Below are 19,687 nucleotides of genomic sequence, written 5' to 3'. Positions count from 1 at the left end.
CACTTCCCAAGTAATCTCACAATACAAGCAGTGTGTCACTTTCACCCTCAGATTCCACATATCCATACTTCATTTGCTTCTAGGGAAAAGAAAACGCACTGAAAAAGGGTGTATGGAAAAGTGAACAAGGGAGAAATGAAGATGCAAGTCAGTGTTTCGCCATTCAAAGGCATGTTTTGATCATGTGAAATACATTACACACAGCACTTGGCAGCATTCTGAAAACAACACTAACTGAAAGCAGAGGAAAGGAAATACATTGCTATTAAAACATGATACACAAACAAAAAAATTTGAGCATTTTTTTTATTAGTTATGTAACCAAACCAAATTAATCGTAAATAAGATCGTACATATTTAATAGTGCGTTAACCCTGTACAAATGAAAAAATTAAAGAATAATATTTCTATACCAATATGGCTGTTAACTTCTGTACAATGCCAAACGAATACACAGTACAGGTGGAATACAAATCTCAAAAAATCAGACATCACAGCTGAGTTTTCAAAGTAAGCAAATAAAACTGACTTGTCAAAACACATTACTGATGGTAAGCAGGTTTTGCAGCAGTGTAGCTTTCCCAGTGTCACCCCAGCCCTGTGACAAAAATATACATATCAATAAATCAATCTTTTAGCTCACACTTTGTGCCAAGGTTTCAGAATACCAATAACAGCAATCGTCAATTGTTTTGTACCTTCATCAGAATCTTATTTGTATCAAACCTGGGCAAGATTTCTGTAATAAAAACAGCTGTGTTACTAGCACAGTCACTAAGTAATGATTGATCATAAGCAGATAGACAAGATATCTTACATTCACACAGTATAATACAGTACATCCTACAACTATAATACTAGCATAATCAAAAAAGGCAATATTAGACTTGTGATTAAAATGGTTTATGCATAAACACAATTGCAAATTAATAGGTTGAAAAAGGGAGCTTAACTCATTCACTGCAGTCTTTACTGTAATTAAGCTCGTGAAAAAATTTAAATAACATTTTAATGAGAGGATTATTAAATTGCCTTAAAAAGTGTAAAACTGGTCAGCTTCCAGCTTGGCCATTTTTACATAATTTCAGTGATTATCTCAAGGAAAAGAAATGCCACACAAGTCAGACATTGCCTTTTCAAATTTTCAAGGTTCAAAAGTCAACATTAAATGTTCATCATAGGATTAGTTTACACACCTGGGCGTTTCTGTTGCTCAAAATTATGATCCATCTGATTCTGCATATTGCAAGACAGCTCAGCTTTCACTTCACTACTTCACATCTCACTTCTTTGTTATAAAAGAAATTTCATGTTTTGAGCTATACCTTTCTGCTCTTATCTCACAGAGAAGAGCTCCCGTTGCACCCGAAGGATGCTTAGAACACCTACTCTGTTCTATCAGCTATTTAGGATTTTGTTTCTTCTGTTTTAACTGCCTGAGGTTTGATTGGTCCAGTTCGAACGGGTTTTGACAAGGCAGCCTGACTTGAATTGGGTTTTTCTTCCACCTTCTCTTCTCTTGTGCTTGAAATGCCTGACCCGCCGCTCTCAGTTGGTTTACCCCCAGTGCTGTCACTTTTGTGACCTTTACTCACTGGCTGTTTGACTTGCTGCTGCTGCTGCTGGTCAGAGAAGAACTTGTGTGTGGACTGAAGTACCTCAGCACGCTGCTTAGCCTTAGACATAGAGGGGGAAAACAAATGAGAGTTTTGATGCTTCTTTTGGACAGAAACTTGCAAGCACACGCTAACAACCAAGTCCAGACATGTGGCAAAGAGCTGAAAAACACTCACAAAAATTGCCTCTCTTTCAAGGTGCATTGTAAACCAAGGGTGTGGGTAATGAATGGCCAGAGAGGTACAATGGAGCAGGGTTTTGCTGCTATGCCTCCAGTGTACAGAAATAGTTGCATCAACTTCAGAATGATTAAACTTTTGTACTTGGGTAAAACTGGTCAGCATCCATTTACCAGCTAGGCCACTTTTACCTAAATTCAGCAATATTTCAAGGAAAAGAAAAGCCACACAAATCGGACACTGGTGTGCTGGAATTTAAACTCCCTGCCCACCCCCACTCCCCCCACAAAATTCCGATGATTAGACTACCAGTAAAACAGTGCATTTCCAATGTGCCTACACTATAAAGCTACTAAGATACATGTGCTTATAAACTGTCAAGTTCTAATAACTGGTGGATTGATGGGTGTCAGATCTGTACTTAGGCAAGTCAGACCTTTAAGAATCTCTCGGTGGGTTACAAAACACCTGCTAGCATTGATGGTGAAATTTCTAAAATTAAAAAAATACTGCTACTTTTAGTAAATGTTTCAGTTTAATTGGTTAACAAGAAATAACAGTAAAAAAATATTGGAATATATTTCTACGCAGAATCTCAACTGTGCATAATTCAAGTTTTGGTTAAGACCACAGTTTCATTTGGTGTCAAGGTTTCTATTATAATTTATTTACTTTTTTTTTCTAGACAACTGCCAGTAAAGCTAACCTTCAAATCCTGTTCAGCCATCATTGCAGCTTGGACCTGGTTTCCACGGATCCCCTGTGCAGGTCCTGAAGGAACCCTTGGTGTATGCTGAGGACGAGTATGGCAGATAATACCTGTGGTCATTTGAGGTTGCATCTGATTTGCCAGGGGCATTGGAGGCCTCTGAACAGGAGCTGAAAAAGTATTTCCATGAGGTCTTACCAATGGAGGGACCAGGTTAGGTTGGGAAAGCATCTGGTGAAAACAATTAGAATGGAATTTAACTCCCTGCTTACATTTGTGCTGTGTGGTGACTGCATTATAATCAGTAGTACCATTTTAACACTCAACTATATAAAATACAAAAGGTCATGGCAAAACAGGATTCTAATATCAGAATGGCTAGGATAGCACTGGGGATGCAGTAATTCTCAATGTTTCCTAGCTAATAAAAAGACAGGAGCACAGGCAGATCAACCTGAATCCTGTCCCTGACAACCACTCGGTGACTCTTACTCTAAGTTTTCTGTATATGGATATTAAATGATCATAGAATTGGGTTCAGAATTGGGATGCTTCCCCAAGTCATGCTTCCCCCGGCAACATTTACTGTTTGCACTCGCCATGTGAAGAATGTCCACATGACTAAGATATCAGAGTTGCCTGTGTAAGCACATACTTCAAGTCCAATAAGCTTATTCAAGAAAGGTGACACAAATACGTGTTTCCAACTGGATAATCTAGAAACAAAACAGATGACTTGATTGCCTGAATATTAATTTAATTTACAAACCAGTTCCTTTCATGACAGGTATTAAAGGGATTTGATACCAGTTTTGTTAATCCTTAATGTGTTACAGTAAATAATTGATAATAAATACACATTCCTGGCAACAAAGCAGGTTTGTTACCCGATATCAGTTGAATGATTAGTGTAGTTTCTGTTGAAACTAATCAGTTTAAGCATTCTACTGGGGTGGCTGTAATGTTCAAAGAATTGGAAGGAAGAGCGTTAGCTCTCAGCATGTTTCAAACAAATTTATCCATTTGGCTATGCTCCTCTTTTGAGGGCCGCCTTCTGAAAAACCGATCATTCTTGTTTCACATTTATTTATGCAATTGTTCTTCCAGTGCTAGAATGACAATATCCAGAATTTCTTTTCTTTGAAATCAGTCATCAAAGCACAATTTGCTTGAAGAAAGAAAATTGCAGGTTTTAGTTTTTATGGGATAAAGCATTTTGGACATGGGGAGGAAATTCGAAAATTAAATGAAAGTCAGTCATGTTTGGGGGGGTGGGGATGTGGAAGGGAGAGAGTAAGGAAGCAGAATGTTTCACCAATGGACGCAAGCTAAAACTTAAAACGCAACTACAGGCAAGCTGTCATCCTGTAGACATACTGGGTGTTTTTAAAACTTTAAAAAAAACTTTCCAATTTACAAATCTGACGTTAGGATTCGCCTTTCTTGTAGGGGATAAAGGTTAAAAAAGAGAAAAATACATTCTTCACGAAACATTTTGAGTCAGTCATAATGACATCCGAATCTTTGCATGAACTTCACAGATGCTGAAGTGTTGCTATCATCTGAAAACACACAATCCAAAAAGAAAAATGTTACAAAGATATTAGTCAAAGGATCTGTGGCTTGCGCTTGAAACACATACCTGTGGTGGGAATTGTGCTGGGAATGGCTGTGCAATCCGAACCCCTGCAGCAGAGGAAAACTGTTTCTGATAGACCATATTGTTTATCTTGCTGGATTGACTGTTTGGACTTGTGGAACTGGCTCTAAAAAAATGGCGGGGTGGTGGAATTATAAAATGCAGTGCACATTAACAAAAATACATTTGCATTTGTCTGTAGTGCTATGACAAAATGAGATATTATGTATGCCATATATGATAAAGAATATAGGTTTCCTTACACAGCATTGCTTTTTGCAAAAGTGAAGTAATAGTTAAAATGCAAATTTCCAACCACACCTTTAACAAGTTAAAATGTACTAACATTCCCCATAAAATGAGAGAGATAAAATTGTGTGGATGGCAAACACTGACATACATATCGATTGGTCTTAGAAACAGACTATCACAAACAGGTCTGCCACAGTGCCAGCAATACAATTTGTCCTAGAGTGAACCTCAAATTCAAGAAAATGTCTCAAAGCACTTCACAGCAGTGTGATATGCCAAAAGGAAGGTGCTCAGGTTAATTCAACAACAGCTTGGTTAAAAGATAGGAGAATCAAAAAAATGGAGGGGTACAGAGAGGCTGGGGCAGAGCAGCTCGGGCTGGGAACTCCAGGTGTCAGTGATTAGCTGACTGAAGGCACAGGCCAACAAATGAGAAATGCAATATTTTTAAAGGGCTGCAAGGATGTGGCTACAGAGGTAAGGAGGGAGGCAAAGCCACAGTAGGTCTGAATAAGGATGATAATTATAAAAATAGAGTTGCTTGTGGGACCGGGAGCAATGTTAGATTGAACGTGGTGCAGGCTAGAGTACAGACTGAGTTCAAGTTTGTAGAGGCTAAAGGTCATCCAGGAGTATACTGGAATTTGGAGGAAATATAGCAGAGATGAAGGTTTCAGTAGTTGTTAGGCCAAAGCAGGAGCATTATGAGGTGGATGTAAGCAATCTTAGAACCAAAAGGGCTGTGGTGTCAGAAGCTTAACAGCATCAAGTAGGATGGCAACAATGAGCTAGCTAGCTGAGCTTGAAACAGGCAACTCAAGATCAGGAATGGACTCAGGTGCAAGAGAATGGAGTTTGCCACGTGATCCAAATGGTGTTTGGGATGTGGATCAGTGGATTGACCAAAGAGGTCATGAAATGTGGTTGTGAAATAAAGTTGGGAGCTGTCCATGCACATGCAGAATTTTGTGGTTATTACAATTTTGTCAATTTTCCAGAATTTACCTGAATGGACTGGAGGTCGGTGTAATACTTCGTACGCTGATCGGTGGTGTACCTGGTTTTACATCTACACTACATCCATAAGGTTTTAGATCAATCTCAGCCATCTGAGAAAAACAAATATTTGACAGTTAATTAACACATCCTGTGACTACTGCAAGCTTAATATTGACAAAAAAAATGCTTTATACAATTAATGTCAACTAAACTCTTGGACATTTACAAATTAAGCATACTAAGTTTGACAATTTGAATTAATTTGCTGATCAGCTCATTTCATATCTCTACCTTGCCTGCTGCAGGAATCATGCCAGCCTGTGCTCCTGTTGCAATCAAACCCCTGAAGGGTTGGTTGATCTGTGTTGGCCTACTCAGGTTGTGAGGCTGTGCCTGTGCCGGAGTGTGCTGTAGAGGTTGTAGGGATTGGGGTAAAGCAATCAAGGGTTGTCCTGCAGATCCAAAGTTCGGTAAGGAAAGCGGAGAGCCTGGAAGAGGTAAAGTCACCTTGGGGAGAAAATGAAAATGGTTAAGACTGGCAATAACAGGCTCTTTGTTGTAATGATATTTGGGGCCGTCAAAGAAATCAGTCTTCTGCTTAACTTGAATACTAACAATAAAAGTAGCAAACTCCCTTAACTCAGATACTTCTCAGCAGGAAGAATGGAAATTTAAAAAAAGGACCAGCTCCATGGCTCCATTCAGACAGCCAACTATAGATCATGGTGGATGGACAAAGACCTGGGACTGGCCTCTAACCAATCCTCATTACTGAGGGAAGTGCACAGGGCCCAAAATCAGAAGGAAATAAATTACTTGAAAAATGCCAAACCAGAGCATTTACCAAATGCGTAAGATATCGAAGAACATGCACTTAATTTTAACATTACAAATATTGCCTCCTCTTAAGATATTCTGACATTTCAGACAAAGATACCTGAAGCTTTTTACCTGTTGAAGAGCAGCATTGGGTGACTGTGCTGTGCTGTAGTAGTTACTTTGGCCAGGTTGTTGAACCTGTCCTGTGTAGAGGTTAGATGGCTGAGTAAGACCCGGCCTCGCCTACACAGAAACAGGTCGGTCAAGTTAACGTTAAGTACAATGGCACAAGGAATAACTACTTTAATTGCCACACGATTTTAAAATCAATTTGTTAAAAGGGAACTCTACTCTATTTAAAAACTGGAAAACTTCTGATAGGCTACTCACCACCACAATCCTGTGTCCCAGAGAAATTCAGCTTGTATTACTTTGCACATTAAAGCAACATTTGTGACTCAACAGTAGCCAGTTTACCAGTAAATGGAAGTATAAATACATTTTTGTCTGGAAATCTGACCATGTTGAGCTGTAAGAACCAAGGAAATATAATAGTAAAAAGCATTGTTACAAGCTGAATAACTCCAATAAAGAAGCATGTACTAGGAGAAGCAGGATAAGTGCCTGTATTGGTGAATAACATATTGAAATGTGTAATTTTTGAGTAGAGTAGAGCCATAAGCGTGCAAAAAAAAGGTGGCATTCATGCCCCCAAAATTATATTCAGCCTAATTTACTTCATTATTCTGTACTTGTGTTAAAATAAAAAAAACATGAAAACAAAAATCACAAATTTTAAAAAGTTCTGATTAAATTACCAGCAATGCAGAAAATGTACATGTTTTTTGCTTTTTAAAATATTTCTTGAGATGGGGTACTTACTTTCCTATGATAATGTTGAAAGGTATGGTAGCATATATTGTAGTTGCCTGCCTCGGCTTCTCCTGTTCTCAGACCCTGCACATGCCACTGATTAGAGTTCCCCTTTAAAAGCAGACCCATGCAACACTTTTGATCATAAATGCAGACTGAAAAGTTTCAATGCAAACAATATTGCCCTTATTAACCTAACTAATATGTAAATTGTACATACCTGTATCAAATGGGTATCGATAAGTTGAGAACCACCAAGGCCTGATGCCTGATTTAATGAATGCTCATAAAGGATGGGAATGGGTTGTGCATTGGAAGTCTGTTGAAATGCTAGACCAGACTGAGCCTTAGCCAGGTCTTGGGCTTGAACAGCTGAAAAGTTATGCAAAGCCGTACCCGAGAGAACGACAGGTGAGGGCTGAGAAAGGTTGTTTTGCATGAAAGCCTGCTGAGTCCTGTAGAATGAAACAATGTAGCAAGAAATCAAAAAGATTGCTGCGGAAAGATGAAGGAGGATTTTAATAACACTTTCAAGTTACTTGCATATTCTCTGTTGATCAGGGGCTGCCATTAATGTTGTGAACACTTGCAAATGGACTAGTACTGGATCTCTGTCAAACGATGCCCTCATCACTGAATCATTATAGCATTGGAAGTCACTCTGCACTGGCCCTCCAAACATTTCAATGGTGCTAGCAGAAATAATTGCTTCTAGAAGTTTCCCAACACCATAATTGCTCAGCTGATATTTACATTAGCACTTTGTTGAAAAAGGGCAAATATTTGCAATTAGAGTCAGAGGGGCAGCACAGAAACAGACCCTTCAATTCAACTTGTTCATGCCGACCAGATATCCTAACGTAATCTAGTCCCATTTGCCAGCACTTCGCCCATATCCCTCCAAACCTCTCCTATTCATATACCCATCCAGATGCCTTTTAAATGTTGTAATTTTATCAGCCTCCACCATTTCCTCTGGCAGCTCATTCCATATATGCATCACTCTCTGCATGAAAATGTTACCCTTTAGGTCCCTTTTATATCTTTCCCCCCTCACCCTCAACCTCAACCTATGCCTTCTAGTTCTGGACTCCAGCCCCCCAGGGAAAATACCTTGTCTATTCATCCTGTACATGCCCCTCATGATTTTATAACCTTCTATAAAAAGGATACCCCCAGCCTCCAATGCCCCAGCCTACTCAGCCTCTCCCTGTAGCTCAAATCCTCAACCCTGGTAACATACTTGTAAATCTTTTCTGAACCCTTCCAGTTCCACAGCATCCTTCCGATAGGAGGGAGACCAGAATTGCACATATTATCCCAGAATTGGCCTAACCAATGTCCTATGCAGCACAATATGATTCCCAACCCCTGTCCTCAATACTCTGTCCAATAAAGGAAAGCATACCAAATGCCTTCTTCACTATCCTATTTACCGGCTATTCCACTTCCAAGGAGCTATGAGCCTGCATTCCAAGGTCTCTTTGTTCACATTAAGTGTGAAAGTCCAGCACACTCCAACATCCAAGATAGATTGACAGGTAATTGCCAGCGCATCTAACTTTTCACTATCATTTTCTTCAATAACCTCAGATGATCTCAACTGGTCCCACTGCATCAACTTTAATTACCACCAGTGTATACAACACACATCATCGATTTTATACCCTTCCAGTGACTGAATTTCCCCTGTCACCATGGCCTAAATAGCACTAGCCTTATATGTAAAGACAGATGAAAAGCATTCATTTTACCCCTCTGCCACACCTCTTGCCTCCAAGTGTAAATCCCCTTGATGTTCTAATCAGCCCTACTCCTCCTTTTACCACACTTTTACGACGGATGTGCTTAAAGACAATCCCGGGATTCCCTTTCGTGTTAACTGCAAGTCCTTGCTTTTTCACCTCCTTTCTGAACCTTCACATTTAGCTTGATCTACTGTTCTTAATGACAAACACCAGATGGTTCAAAGTCCTAATAGAACAACAGCTTTGGAAAAAAAAAAGCAAGGGAGTAACTTTACCTAAAAGGTTGCAAGGATGTGTTGAACATTTCCTGGGCCTGAGAGACAGTTGGGCCCCCTCCTAAGCTCAGCTGAGCCTGTGGTTGACCCGGAATTGGTGCATATATAGGTATTGAGATCTGTTGAACTGCAGTTGGCTGGTGCAATAAAAAAAAGTAGAAAAGCACTAAGTTCAAGAAACATTACATCTTCAATAAAAATCTGCCACAGTAAAATCAAGGTTACGAAACAGTACACAATTCTAATAAATCCACAGCTTGCGTTATCCAGTCATGACAGTCTTTGGCAACTTTAGTAGTATGTGTTCTAAATAATAACCATCCTTTTGGAAAGAGGAATGGAAAGCAGCATCCCTGGCTCCAATATATGCAACAATGGAAGATTAATGCAACAGTCATCACTCTTGACTGTACCAAAATGCTGTAGTGACTTTCTTGCAGTCAAATAGACAGCTATAGGCTCTCATCTAAATATCAATAATACAGATTTATGAACATATTATTTTGCAATATTTTGTTGTTTTCTTCCCTGGAAAGTCATACGAAGGTGAGGCAATTACTGTCCAAATTAACCGGAAGCAATCATAAACACTACTTCAGTAACTGGCCCAGGAAGATGGTGACCCACTTGTAATTTGAGAATAATAAAATAATATCTCCCAATCTTTATTACTGATTAACTTCAAACATCAAATACTTCAAACAAGGCATAAAGCTTTCAAAGGGTTTAAAGGGAAAAAAAAAAACTGGAAGTTCCCTGTTCACTAAATATCATTCCGTTTTCCTTTGACAGAAAAATCTAATCTTATGCAAGAGCATGACACCCAGTCCAAATGAAAATTAAAAATTTTCAAGATTCTATCAATAGAATGATGTCTTACTTGTGAAGGACCTGTCTGGAAGCCTTGCTGCTGTGCCAGAGATGGGGGAGCCAAGCGAGGATGCTGTGTACCAAACAAATGGCTGGTATCCATATAGAAGGTTGGGATCTGTGCCCCAGGTCCTATTAATCCAAACAAAAATGATTTTCACACCTTTCATTTTTTCATAAAAATGATTGCTGTGCATTTTCAAAATAAAACAAATTGAACTCACCCTAAAAGGGCAGGTATGACCAAGACAAACTAACTGAAACAGTCAAGACAAGATACCAATACTTAATGGAAATGCTCTCAATTTTAAAAGGAGCTAAAAATGAACCTCTGCCTGCTGGCTGAAGAACGGCCACTATGTGGATGCACTAAGCTGCAATTGTCCCAGCAGAATCATTAGACTAATATTAACTGTACTAAACGATGTTTTCACTAAAGAGGTTTTCACAAAATAAGCAAACATCGTAGTTTCATTTATATGTACAGCAAAAAGTTTTATTGCCTGTTAAATAGTTCCTCTTAATGGAATAAATTTTAGGTAGCAACAAAAAACAAGTTTTTGCTTGCATCAATACTGCCCATACTTGTGTACTCTTTAATAACTATCTAGGCTGTGAAAATGCCAAGATAAATAATTGCTTTAAATGAGATAAGCCAAGGCTTGATGGATTCAGATTAGTTGATTAATTCCAAATTCAGATAGAACATGTACATACAACTAAAGGAACAAAACAGTGTGTAGTTAATAACCATGAGACCATGCCAGTCATCCTTAACTGCTATTCCTATCAAAGCAAAGTAAATAATCATGGAGGAACATAGATTTTCAACAAACAAGGGCTGCTAATAGTTTGGGTAGAATTTTGAAATCTGGTTTACTCTATTAGGTCAACGTATGCTGTATTTTCTCGTGAAGTTCACAGATCATTCGTGCACTGGGCAGTATAAAGATGCTCTTTAACTGAAATTCAACAATTTGAATTGAAAAACTTAATTGCACTAGCACCTTCAGAATAGGCTGAACAGAATTTTCATTGCGTACCTGCTGCAGATTGGGAGACATACACCTGTGGACTTGGTTGTTGTGGAGGGATGAGTGATGTCACACAGCTAAGTTGTGAGAAATGGCTTGCTGGAGCCATGTTACCATTTTGCAGCTGCTGAGGTTTTACTTTACAGATGTTGGGTGGGTCAGAGGTGGTAGTTGCTTTTGTATTCAGCGAGGAGGTAGTATATGTCCCTGCTCCTAGTGACAGCAAAATAATCACATCACTTATACATACAAATACATATAAATGTATATTTTAGCAGTTATCTAAATTTATTCAAGTTAAAAAAGATAGGATGCAGTTGTAAAGATAGTGTAAATGGCAAATACGATCACAACTTTGTTTCATTATAGATATCTATAACAATTGGATTCTAGGCATTTGAGACAAAAATGATTTGTGAAAATATTTCTAGGTTTAGTAAGCAAAAATTAATTATAAAAATGAATAATGCATGAAAATTCCCCATTTCAGGACAGGTAAATGACTCGACAATCTAATTACTGGGGAAACATCAACACAGTAAAACTGCTTTTTGTTTTTGGCGAATTGGATCGATAGCATGGTCAACTTCCAACAAATCAGGTCTTGCAAAACCAGCGGAAACATCAATTTTTGAATTTGCTAAGGCCGAAAATGTCAAATAACTTTGCAGATAAACCATTTTTGAAATAAAACTAAATCAATGTGAAAAGGAAAATGATCAGCATATCACAAAATGTAACATAAAGCAGTCATGAAGTACTATACAAAACAGAGCTGCTACTTATTTACCAGATAAGGGTGTTGTGGGAGTGACTGAGGCCACTGGAATCGGAGGCATGGAAGCACTGGAGAAGGAACTGTAAGTGCTACTGCTACTTCCATTAGCACTGGTGATTGGTGGTGCTGAAGATGTCGCTGGAGAGTTTTTTTCTCCTATAGTTGGTGAATTCTCCCATGCCTTTCGTGCACATTCCATCTTAAAAAAAAAATGTAGTGTTCATTTTTTTCTCATGTTCAAAATCATCTTTCTCCTTACTTAGGAATCTTTAACATCACAATTTTGTATCCCAAACATTAACCCATAAATAATACAAATGAGATGACAAAATGATTTCCATATGATAGAAATATAATGGTATATAGCTACTGAAATGCAAATCAACAAAATAGCGCATCTCATACCAGCTTGCAAAATAATCTGATGCTATATTCAAAAGTTCAATGATAACCATCCTCAGTCAAAGGTCAGGAAAAAAAATTAACTACCATAGTGCTACACGGAACAGCAGCTAGTTGTGAGAAAACCCTGGGGACAAAGTTGATCTACATTGCCCTAGCCTACAAAGATAGATTCTCAAAGTATGTTAAAAATATCATATACACTGGATTATTGCATTCCATTAAACAGTACTGTTAATGACATGCTCACAAGTTCCAAACATAGTTTAGAATTACGAGCTTTTCAAACATTTTGCAGAGTAGAAGGATTAATGTGTCCAAATATTTTACAAAATGCCCAAAATCAATCTTGTTGCAATTTCTAAAATGTAATATTTTAAGTCAAATTAGACAAAATCTTATTACTTATCTTTTGAATAAGATATTTCCAATCCCTATCTCGATTTCCACAATTTAAAGGATCACCCCATTCACAATCCCTATGCTTAACCCACCTACATCATAGATCACTGCTATTTATTATGTTTTAGTGGAATTGGCATTGTACAGAAGAAATGCAAAATTGTCTAAACACAAGTTATTTGACACATTTCCACTGTAGTTCCGACTTTACTTTGTATGTGGAGATAGAATTAACAAGCAGGATTTATGAATCTTCTTCTAGGATTCTCTATTATTCCAGGTCTTTTAAGTTAGCACTCAAAGGCTAGCATTAGTTCTGCAAATAAGCTATGCTGTCCAAAATTGCGACCCAGTGACTGCTCATATGTACCACTGTTGGACAGGCACGGTGGCAGATTTTACAGCCATTAAATCTAGCTGGGTTTCACAATTTGATTAAAAGGATTTAAATACACAAATAAAAACAAGATAAAGCCTGAGTGCCAACACAACCGAAACCCAAACAATTCTGGCCAGCTCCTCTCTCATGCCTGTGTAAATGGTAACTACACAATTATAATACCATTAATTTGTGGATAAAAGGGTTCTCTTCAGGATGGCAGTCGGTGACTAGTGGAGTTCCGCAGGTGTCAGGGTCGGGACCACAACTATTCACATTACATATTAATGATATGGATGAAGGAACTGAGTACATTGTATTATCTGCAAAATTAGCAACAAAGACAGGTGGACAGGTTGTGCTGCGGAGGCAGGGAGGCTGTAGAAGGACACAATAGGAGAATGAGCAAGTAGAACATAGAACATTACAGCGCAGTACAGGCCCTTCGGCCCTCTATGTTGCACCGACCTGTGAAACTAACCTGAAGCCCACCTAATCTACACTATTCCATTTTCATCTATATGTTTATCCAATTACCATTTAAATGCCCTTAATGATGGTGAGTCCACTACTGCTGCAGGCACAATGTTCCATGCCCTCACTACTCTGAGTAAAGAACCTACCTCTGACATCTGTTCTATATCTATCACCCTTCATTTTAAAGCTATGTCCCTTGTGCTAGCCATCACCATCCATGGAAAAAGGCTCTCACTGTCCACCCTATCTAATCCTCTGAACATCTTGTAAGTCTCTATTAAGTCACTTTTCAATCTTCTTCTCTAACAAAAACACCCTCAAGTCCCACAGCCTTTCCTCATAAGACCTTCGCGCTATACCAGGCAACATCCTGGTAAATCTTCTCTGCACCTTTTCCAATGCTTCCACATTCTTCATATAATGCAGCGACCAGAACTGTACACAATACCCCAAGTGTGGCCACACCAGTTTTGTACAGCTGCATCCTGACCTCATGGCTCCAAAACTCAATCCCTCTACCAATAGAAGTTAACACACTGTATGCCTCCTCTTCTAAAGAACGCTATTAACCTGGGTGGCAACTTTCGAGGATCTATGCACGTGGACAGAGATCTCTCTGCTCATCCACACTACCAAGAATCTTACCATTAGCCCAGTACTCTCTATTCAGGTTACTCCTTCCAAAGTGAATCACCTCACACTTTTCCAGATTAAACTCCATTTGCCACCTTTCAGCCCAGCTCTGCAGCTTACCTATGTTCCTCTGTAACCTGCAACATCCTTCCGCACTGTCCACAACTCCACCGACTTGTCATTTGCAAATTTACTAACCCATCCTTCTTCGTCCTCATCCAGGTTATTTATAAAAATAAACAGTGGCCCCAAAACAGATCCTTGCAGTACACCACTAGTAAATGAACATTTCCCATCAACCACCATCCTGTTTTCTCACAACAAGCTAATTTCTGATTCAAACTGCTAATTCACCCTCTATCCCATGCCTCCATATTTTCTGCGATAGCCTACAATGGGGAACCTTAGCAAACACTTTACTGAAATTCATATGCACCACATCAACCGCTTTACCCTCATCCACCTGTTTGGTCACCTTCCCAAAGAACTTAAAGTTGGTAAGGCATGACCTACCCTTCATAAAACAGCACGGACTACCCCTAATCAAATTATTCATTTCAAGATTACAAATTCTCTCTCTTATGATTCTTTCCAACACTTAACCCACAACTGAAGTAAGGCTCACAGGTCTATAATTAGGGTTGTTTCTAATATCTTTCTTGAACAAGGGGACAACATTTGCTATCCTCCAGTCTTCTGGCACTATTCGGTCGACAATGATGACAAAGATCAAAGCAAAAGGCTCTGCAATCTCCTCCCTAGCTTCCCAGAGAATCCTAGGATAAATCCCTTCGGGCCCAGGGGACTTATCTATTTTCACATTTTCCAGCATTGCTAATCTTTTCCTTGTGAGCATCAACCTGTCTAATCTAGTAGCCTGTAATCTTCTTGAAAGCATTGTCTTTTTCTAGTGTGAATACCGACAAAAAATTATTTAGCGCCTCTCCTCAGACTCCTCTCAACTTCACACTTAGTGGGTGGCAGATGGAATACCTATAAAGGTCACCCCCCCCCCCCCCCCCCCCCCAAAGCCTCTGAAACTCCAGGGAAAATAGCCCCAGCCTATTCAGCCTCTCCCTATAGCACAAACCCTCCAACCCTGGCAACATCCTTGTAAATCTTTTCTGAACCCTTTCATGTTTCACAACATCCTTCTAAAAGGCAGACCAGAATTGCACAAAATGTTCCAAAAGTGGCCTAACCAATGTCCTGTACAGCTGCAACATGACCTTCCAACTCCTATACTCAATGCTCTGACCAATAAAGGAAAGCATAACAAACGACTTCTTCATTACCTTATCTACTCTACTTTCACGTAACTATGAACCTGCACTCCAAGGTCTCTTTGTTCAGCAACACTCCCTAGGACCTTACCATTAAGTGCATAAGTCCTATTCTGATTTGCGTCTCCAAAATGCAGCACCTTGCATTTATCGAAATTAAACTCCATCTGCCACTCCTTCAATCTTCAGCCCATTAGCCTATCTGATCTGTTACTTCCTTAAAAAAACTCAAGTTCATGAGACGTGATTTCCCACGCACAAAGCCTTGTTGACTATCCCTAATCAGTCCTTGCCTTTCCAAATACACATACATCCTGTCCTTCAGGATTCCCTCAGACAATCTGCCCACCACAGACATCAGGCCCACTCCACTATAGTTCCCTGGCTTTTTCTTACCACCTTTCTTAAATAGTGGCACCATGTTAGCCAACCTCCAGGTCTTCCGGCACCTCACCTGGGACTATCAATGATTCAAGTATCTCAGCAAGGGGCCCAGAATTCCCACAGAGTTCTAGGGTACACCCGATTAGGTCCTGGGGAATTTATCCACTTATATGCAATTCAAGACATCCAGCACCACCTCCTCTGTAATATGGACATTTTTCAAGATGTCACCATCTATTTCTGCATATTCTGTATCTTCCACGTTCTTCTCCACAGTAAACACTGATGCAAAATACTCGTTTAGTTTCTCCCCCATCTCCACACATAGGCTGCCTTGTTGATCTTTGAGGGGCACTATTTATTCTCTCCAGAGTTACCCTTTTGTCCTTAAATATATTTATAAAATCCCTTTGGATTCTCCTTAACCCTATTTGCCAAAGCTATCTTATGCACTCTATTTGCCCTCCTGATTTCCCTATTAAGTATTCCCCTACTTTATACTCTAAGGATTCCCTCGATCTCTTGTCTGTACCTGACATATGCTTTCCTCTTTTTCTTAACCAAAACCTTAATTTCTCTACTCATCCAGCTTTCCCTACACTTACCAACCATACCTTTGTCTTCATTCAGATGCAATTTCATCCAGCTAAACAAGATGATAGACATTTTCAGAAAAACTCCACACTATCTATCTCAAGACAACTGACACTTGAAATGATGCCTGTCTCAAAGAAAGCTGAATTTCTGATGCCATATCCTCTACAAATTGCTAAAGTGAGTTTCTAGAACACTCAATTCTACATCTGCCTGAAACCAAATACTGCTGAAACTTTCATCTATGTCTGTCACCTTCAGACTTAATTACTCTAATTCCCTTGGCTTGTCTCGGCCTTAAATTTAAATCCAGGAATAGTGTAATCCTTCCCTATCTCAGAACCCTCTGGAACCCCTAAACCCCACCATGAATTCTCTATTATCCTGTCACCTTGGTGTGGAATCAGTGAAAAACATATTGACAGATTCAACAGAACCAATATTTCTGAAATATTATAGAATATTAGCATTAGGACCTTTGTTTTTCTTGTTTCATACAAATCAGATTGACTTGGGTTTAGGATGTACAATTTTTGACCAAATAATGAGAATAGCAACTGGCTTCAGAAGGACATTCATGGAGATGGGCAGACACAACAGATGCAAATTAGGGTAGGTTAAGTACGAAGTGATGCATTCGGGAGGAAGGGTCAACATAATCTTATTTTGAAAGATCCGAGGTACATACGCACAAAGTAACAGTGCAAATTGTTAAGGTCATTAAGAAAACATATGGGATGTTTTATTTCGTAGGACAAAACATGGACACCAAATGAAGCAAGCAAGGAAGTCAAGATAAACCTTTACAGATTTATTAGGTGTCAGTTGGATAATTGTGTACCGTTCTGGACACCTTTAGAAGCATATAAAAGCCTCACAACACACTGGAACAGTTGCCATTTCACAAATTTCGTTTGAGTCACATTTTTAAATTCATGCCTCTTGTTGCAATGACTGAAAAAGGTTAGTATGTATGTATATCTTTTCTTTAAACACTTCATCTCCTTATACCTTGTCCTCATCAATCATTAAAACTTGGGACCGAAAGTCATAATCCGATCTGAAATCAAGAGGATTAATTCTCACTATCTGCTGGGACACTGATAGAATGCTAATGTTATCTGGCTTTCAAAGAAAGTGATTCACAGAAGATAACAAATACAACTGCCTTCCAGAGGTGTTCCAACAAGTTGAGCGCATCTTATGAGGCAAATTATTGACAACACAAATGCAACTTACAAGAGAACCTCAGTGTACAGTCATCTATCTGCATTTGCAGTTAAATTGAAAAAAAAAACAGCTTGAAGTAATCCTAGCACTGTAGGTAAAGTACCTTTGTTTTGGATAAAGTACAATCGCCTCATATTTTTGCTCTTCAGCCTTAAAGCATATATCAGATTATTAGAAATATTAAGGATTAGCCACTATTACAAACTATGAAAGGTTTCATGGTCATGGGATAATCAGGTAGATGGAAGGTAAAACGCAGGGTAAATTAGATTACTTAGTGTGGAAACAGGCCCTTCAGCCCAACAAGTCCACACCAACCTGCCGAAGCGTAACCCACCCAGACCCATTCTCCTAACACTACGGGCAATTTAGCGTGGCCAATTCACCTAACCTGCACATTTTTGGATTGTGGGAGGAAACCGGAGCACCCGGAGGAAACCCACGCAGACACAGGAAGAATGTGCAAACTCCACAAACAATGTATAAAATGCATTTCACCCAGCTCTCCCTGCACATCAAAATACCCCTATAGGGATCAAGTACATACCTTGAGGGTGAAGTTGACAGTGCTGGGAGAGACTGGTGTCAGGCTGGAGCTCTGTTGCAGAGTCTCCCTCCTGGGGATGGGAAGGGTGTGGGGCAGGGGTACCTGAAATGCAGGCAACACACACACTCTCACTAGAACTACAAAAACTACAGTATCTGAAAAGGTTTAGAAAAATCCCCAACTAATAATTATATTTAATATAATACTACACGTATTATCCTTATTCTTGTTTACACAGGAGGATTGTGATGGTACAGAGCAATGTAGGTTTCTGATTAATTTATGACTCAAAATTTTGGCCAATTTTATTTACACCATGTTTCAAAAATGTGCTTAGGGAGCAGGAACATTTAAATTGTATTTAGGCTATGTTTATTCAAATAAACAAACTTTAAAGTAAGTCTTATTCCAAAAGTAAAATAAGAGTAATTGTTACAAATGTGAATAAACATTTGGTGTCATTTCGATTTAAATTTTATACACAGCCATCATATACTTAACCTGGTAAAGAGATTACTCAAACAATAGGTGCAGGTCTCAGCATAAAATCCATTACTCAGCCAACACTCCTCAGATAATAAGCATTCGAGAAGTGGAACTGTAATTCAAGATGCACAAGAAAATAAGAACATCCTCTGTATCGGCTCACTTACATTGCTGACCAGGGAATCCTCTATTTTGCCACTGTCATTTGAAGCAGAATCTGACAGTGAGGAAGAAGGTGCTGTGTAATCAGTCATGGATTCCTAAAATTTAAGTTTGCATGTTCAGAATTTACGTTAAAATCATCATACGGTACATTTGATATCACATTAACATAAATATACAAAATACAAATGCATTTGCTCTAATCAATGTTTTACCTTATTTTATCAATTTTATGTAAATATCAAATATTCTCATCTTTTTTCCCACTACTTGGAAATGTGTGCCAACATATCCAAAACCAGCCACTTTAAAAACCATCTAGAATAGCAGTTCAAAATTTCCAGTGTGCAAAATGAATGGAAACCCCTCCACCACACACCATTCTGATTTGGAACTTTATTGATTTTCCTTCACGACTGCATGAATGGAAATATTGCAATTTGGGGATATCCAGATTTCCCACATATGATGGCCATCAAAGCTCAGGCACTCTTCCATCTATGTCTCTAATTCCTTTTTACTTTTGCTGCTTATTAGCGGTGAACTAGTTCCATGCACAATGGTTTGAAAAGAACTAAAATCTGTGCTTCCACAAGATGGTAGAGTGCTAATAACTTAAAACGCATTTAAACTTGACTTTTTTTTTCTTCTCCAGGAGTATTAGCCTCACTGGCTAACAGTGCTCTTGAAGTGGTGTTGGTGAGCTGCCTTCTCTGAGCTTTGTAGTCTATGCAATTTGGGCACTTGAATCAAATACACCTGCAGTGCTTTCCGGAAGGCAGGCTCATGTTATCAAAAGGAAGCTGAGCAAGTTACTACAGTGCACCGTAGAAATTTACTTAAGGGTTTTCTTAATTGCTGTATTTTACAAGTCTGAACAGATCTCTTGGGACTTTAGACAAGTTTATTAAAATAA

At 38.9% G+C, this 19,687-nt stretch overlaps 1 protein-coding gene across 10 annotated transcripts in view; it reads right to left on the bottom strand.

Annotated features, from left to right (window-relative positions):
- Nucleotides 1-292: 292 nt before the first annotated feature.
- Nucleotides 293-19,687, bottom strand: part of prrc2c (proline-rich coiled-coil 2C) — an 83,637-nt gene continuing 64,242 nt past the window's right edge. For 4 of the 10 annotated variants that reach the window (XM_043699862.2, XM_043699861.2, XM_043699864.2 and 1 more), the window contains 13 exons: nt 18,777-18,869; nt 11,805-11,991; nt 11,024-11,227; nt 9,991-10,112; nt 9,111-9,247; nt 7,308-7,542; nt 7,097-7,198; nt 6,347-6,457; nt 5,687-5,902; nt 5,402-5,505; nt 4,148-4,271; nt 2,503-2,736; nt 293-1,676 (listed from right to left, as the gene is read on the bottom strand). In XM_043699862.2, coding sequence (XP_043555797.2) covers nt 1,407-1,676; nt 2,503-2,736; nt 4,148-4,271; nt 5,402-5,505; nt 5,687-5,902; nt 6,347-6,457; nt 7,097-7,198; nt 7,308-7,542; nt 9,111-9,247; nt 9,991-10,112; nt 11,024-11,227; nt 11,805-11,991; nt 18,777-18,869 — 2,139 coding nt within the window. In that variant the 3' untranslated portion in view covers nt 293-1,406. The remainder of the gene's footprint in view (nt 1,677-2,502; nt 2,737-4,147; nt 4,272-5,401; nt 5,506-5,686; nt 5,903-6,346; nt 6,458-7,096; nt 7,199-7,307; nt 7,543-9,110; nt 9,248-9,990; nt 10,113-11,023; nt 11,228-11,804; nt 11,992-18,776; nt 18,870-19,687) is intronic. The other 6 variants (XM_043699868.2, XM_087990874.1, XM_087990873.1 and 3 more) reach the window with 6 other exon arrangements.

This window comes from Chiloscyllium plagiosum, unplaced genomic scaffold (assembly GCF_037043375.1).
Source record: "Chiloscyllium plagiosum isolate Xiang-an unplaced genomic scaffold, Cpla_swu_hap1 HiC_scaffold_9, whole genome shotgun sequence".
Lineage (NCBI taxonomy): Eukaryota > Metazoa > Chordata > Chondrichthyes > Orectolobiformes > Hemiscylliidae > Chiloscyllium > Chiloscyllium plagiosum.
This window is presented reverse-complemented; position numbering and strand designations above follow the sequence as displayed.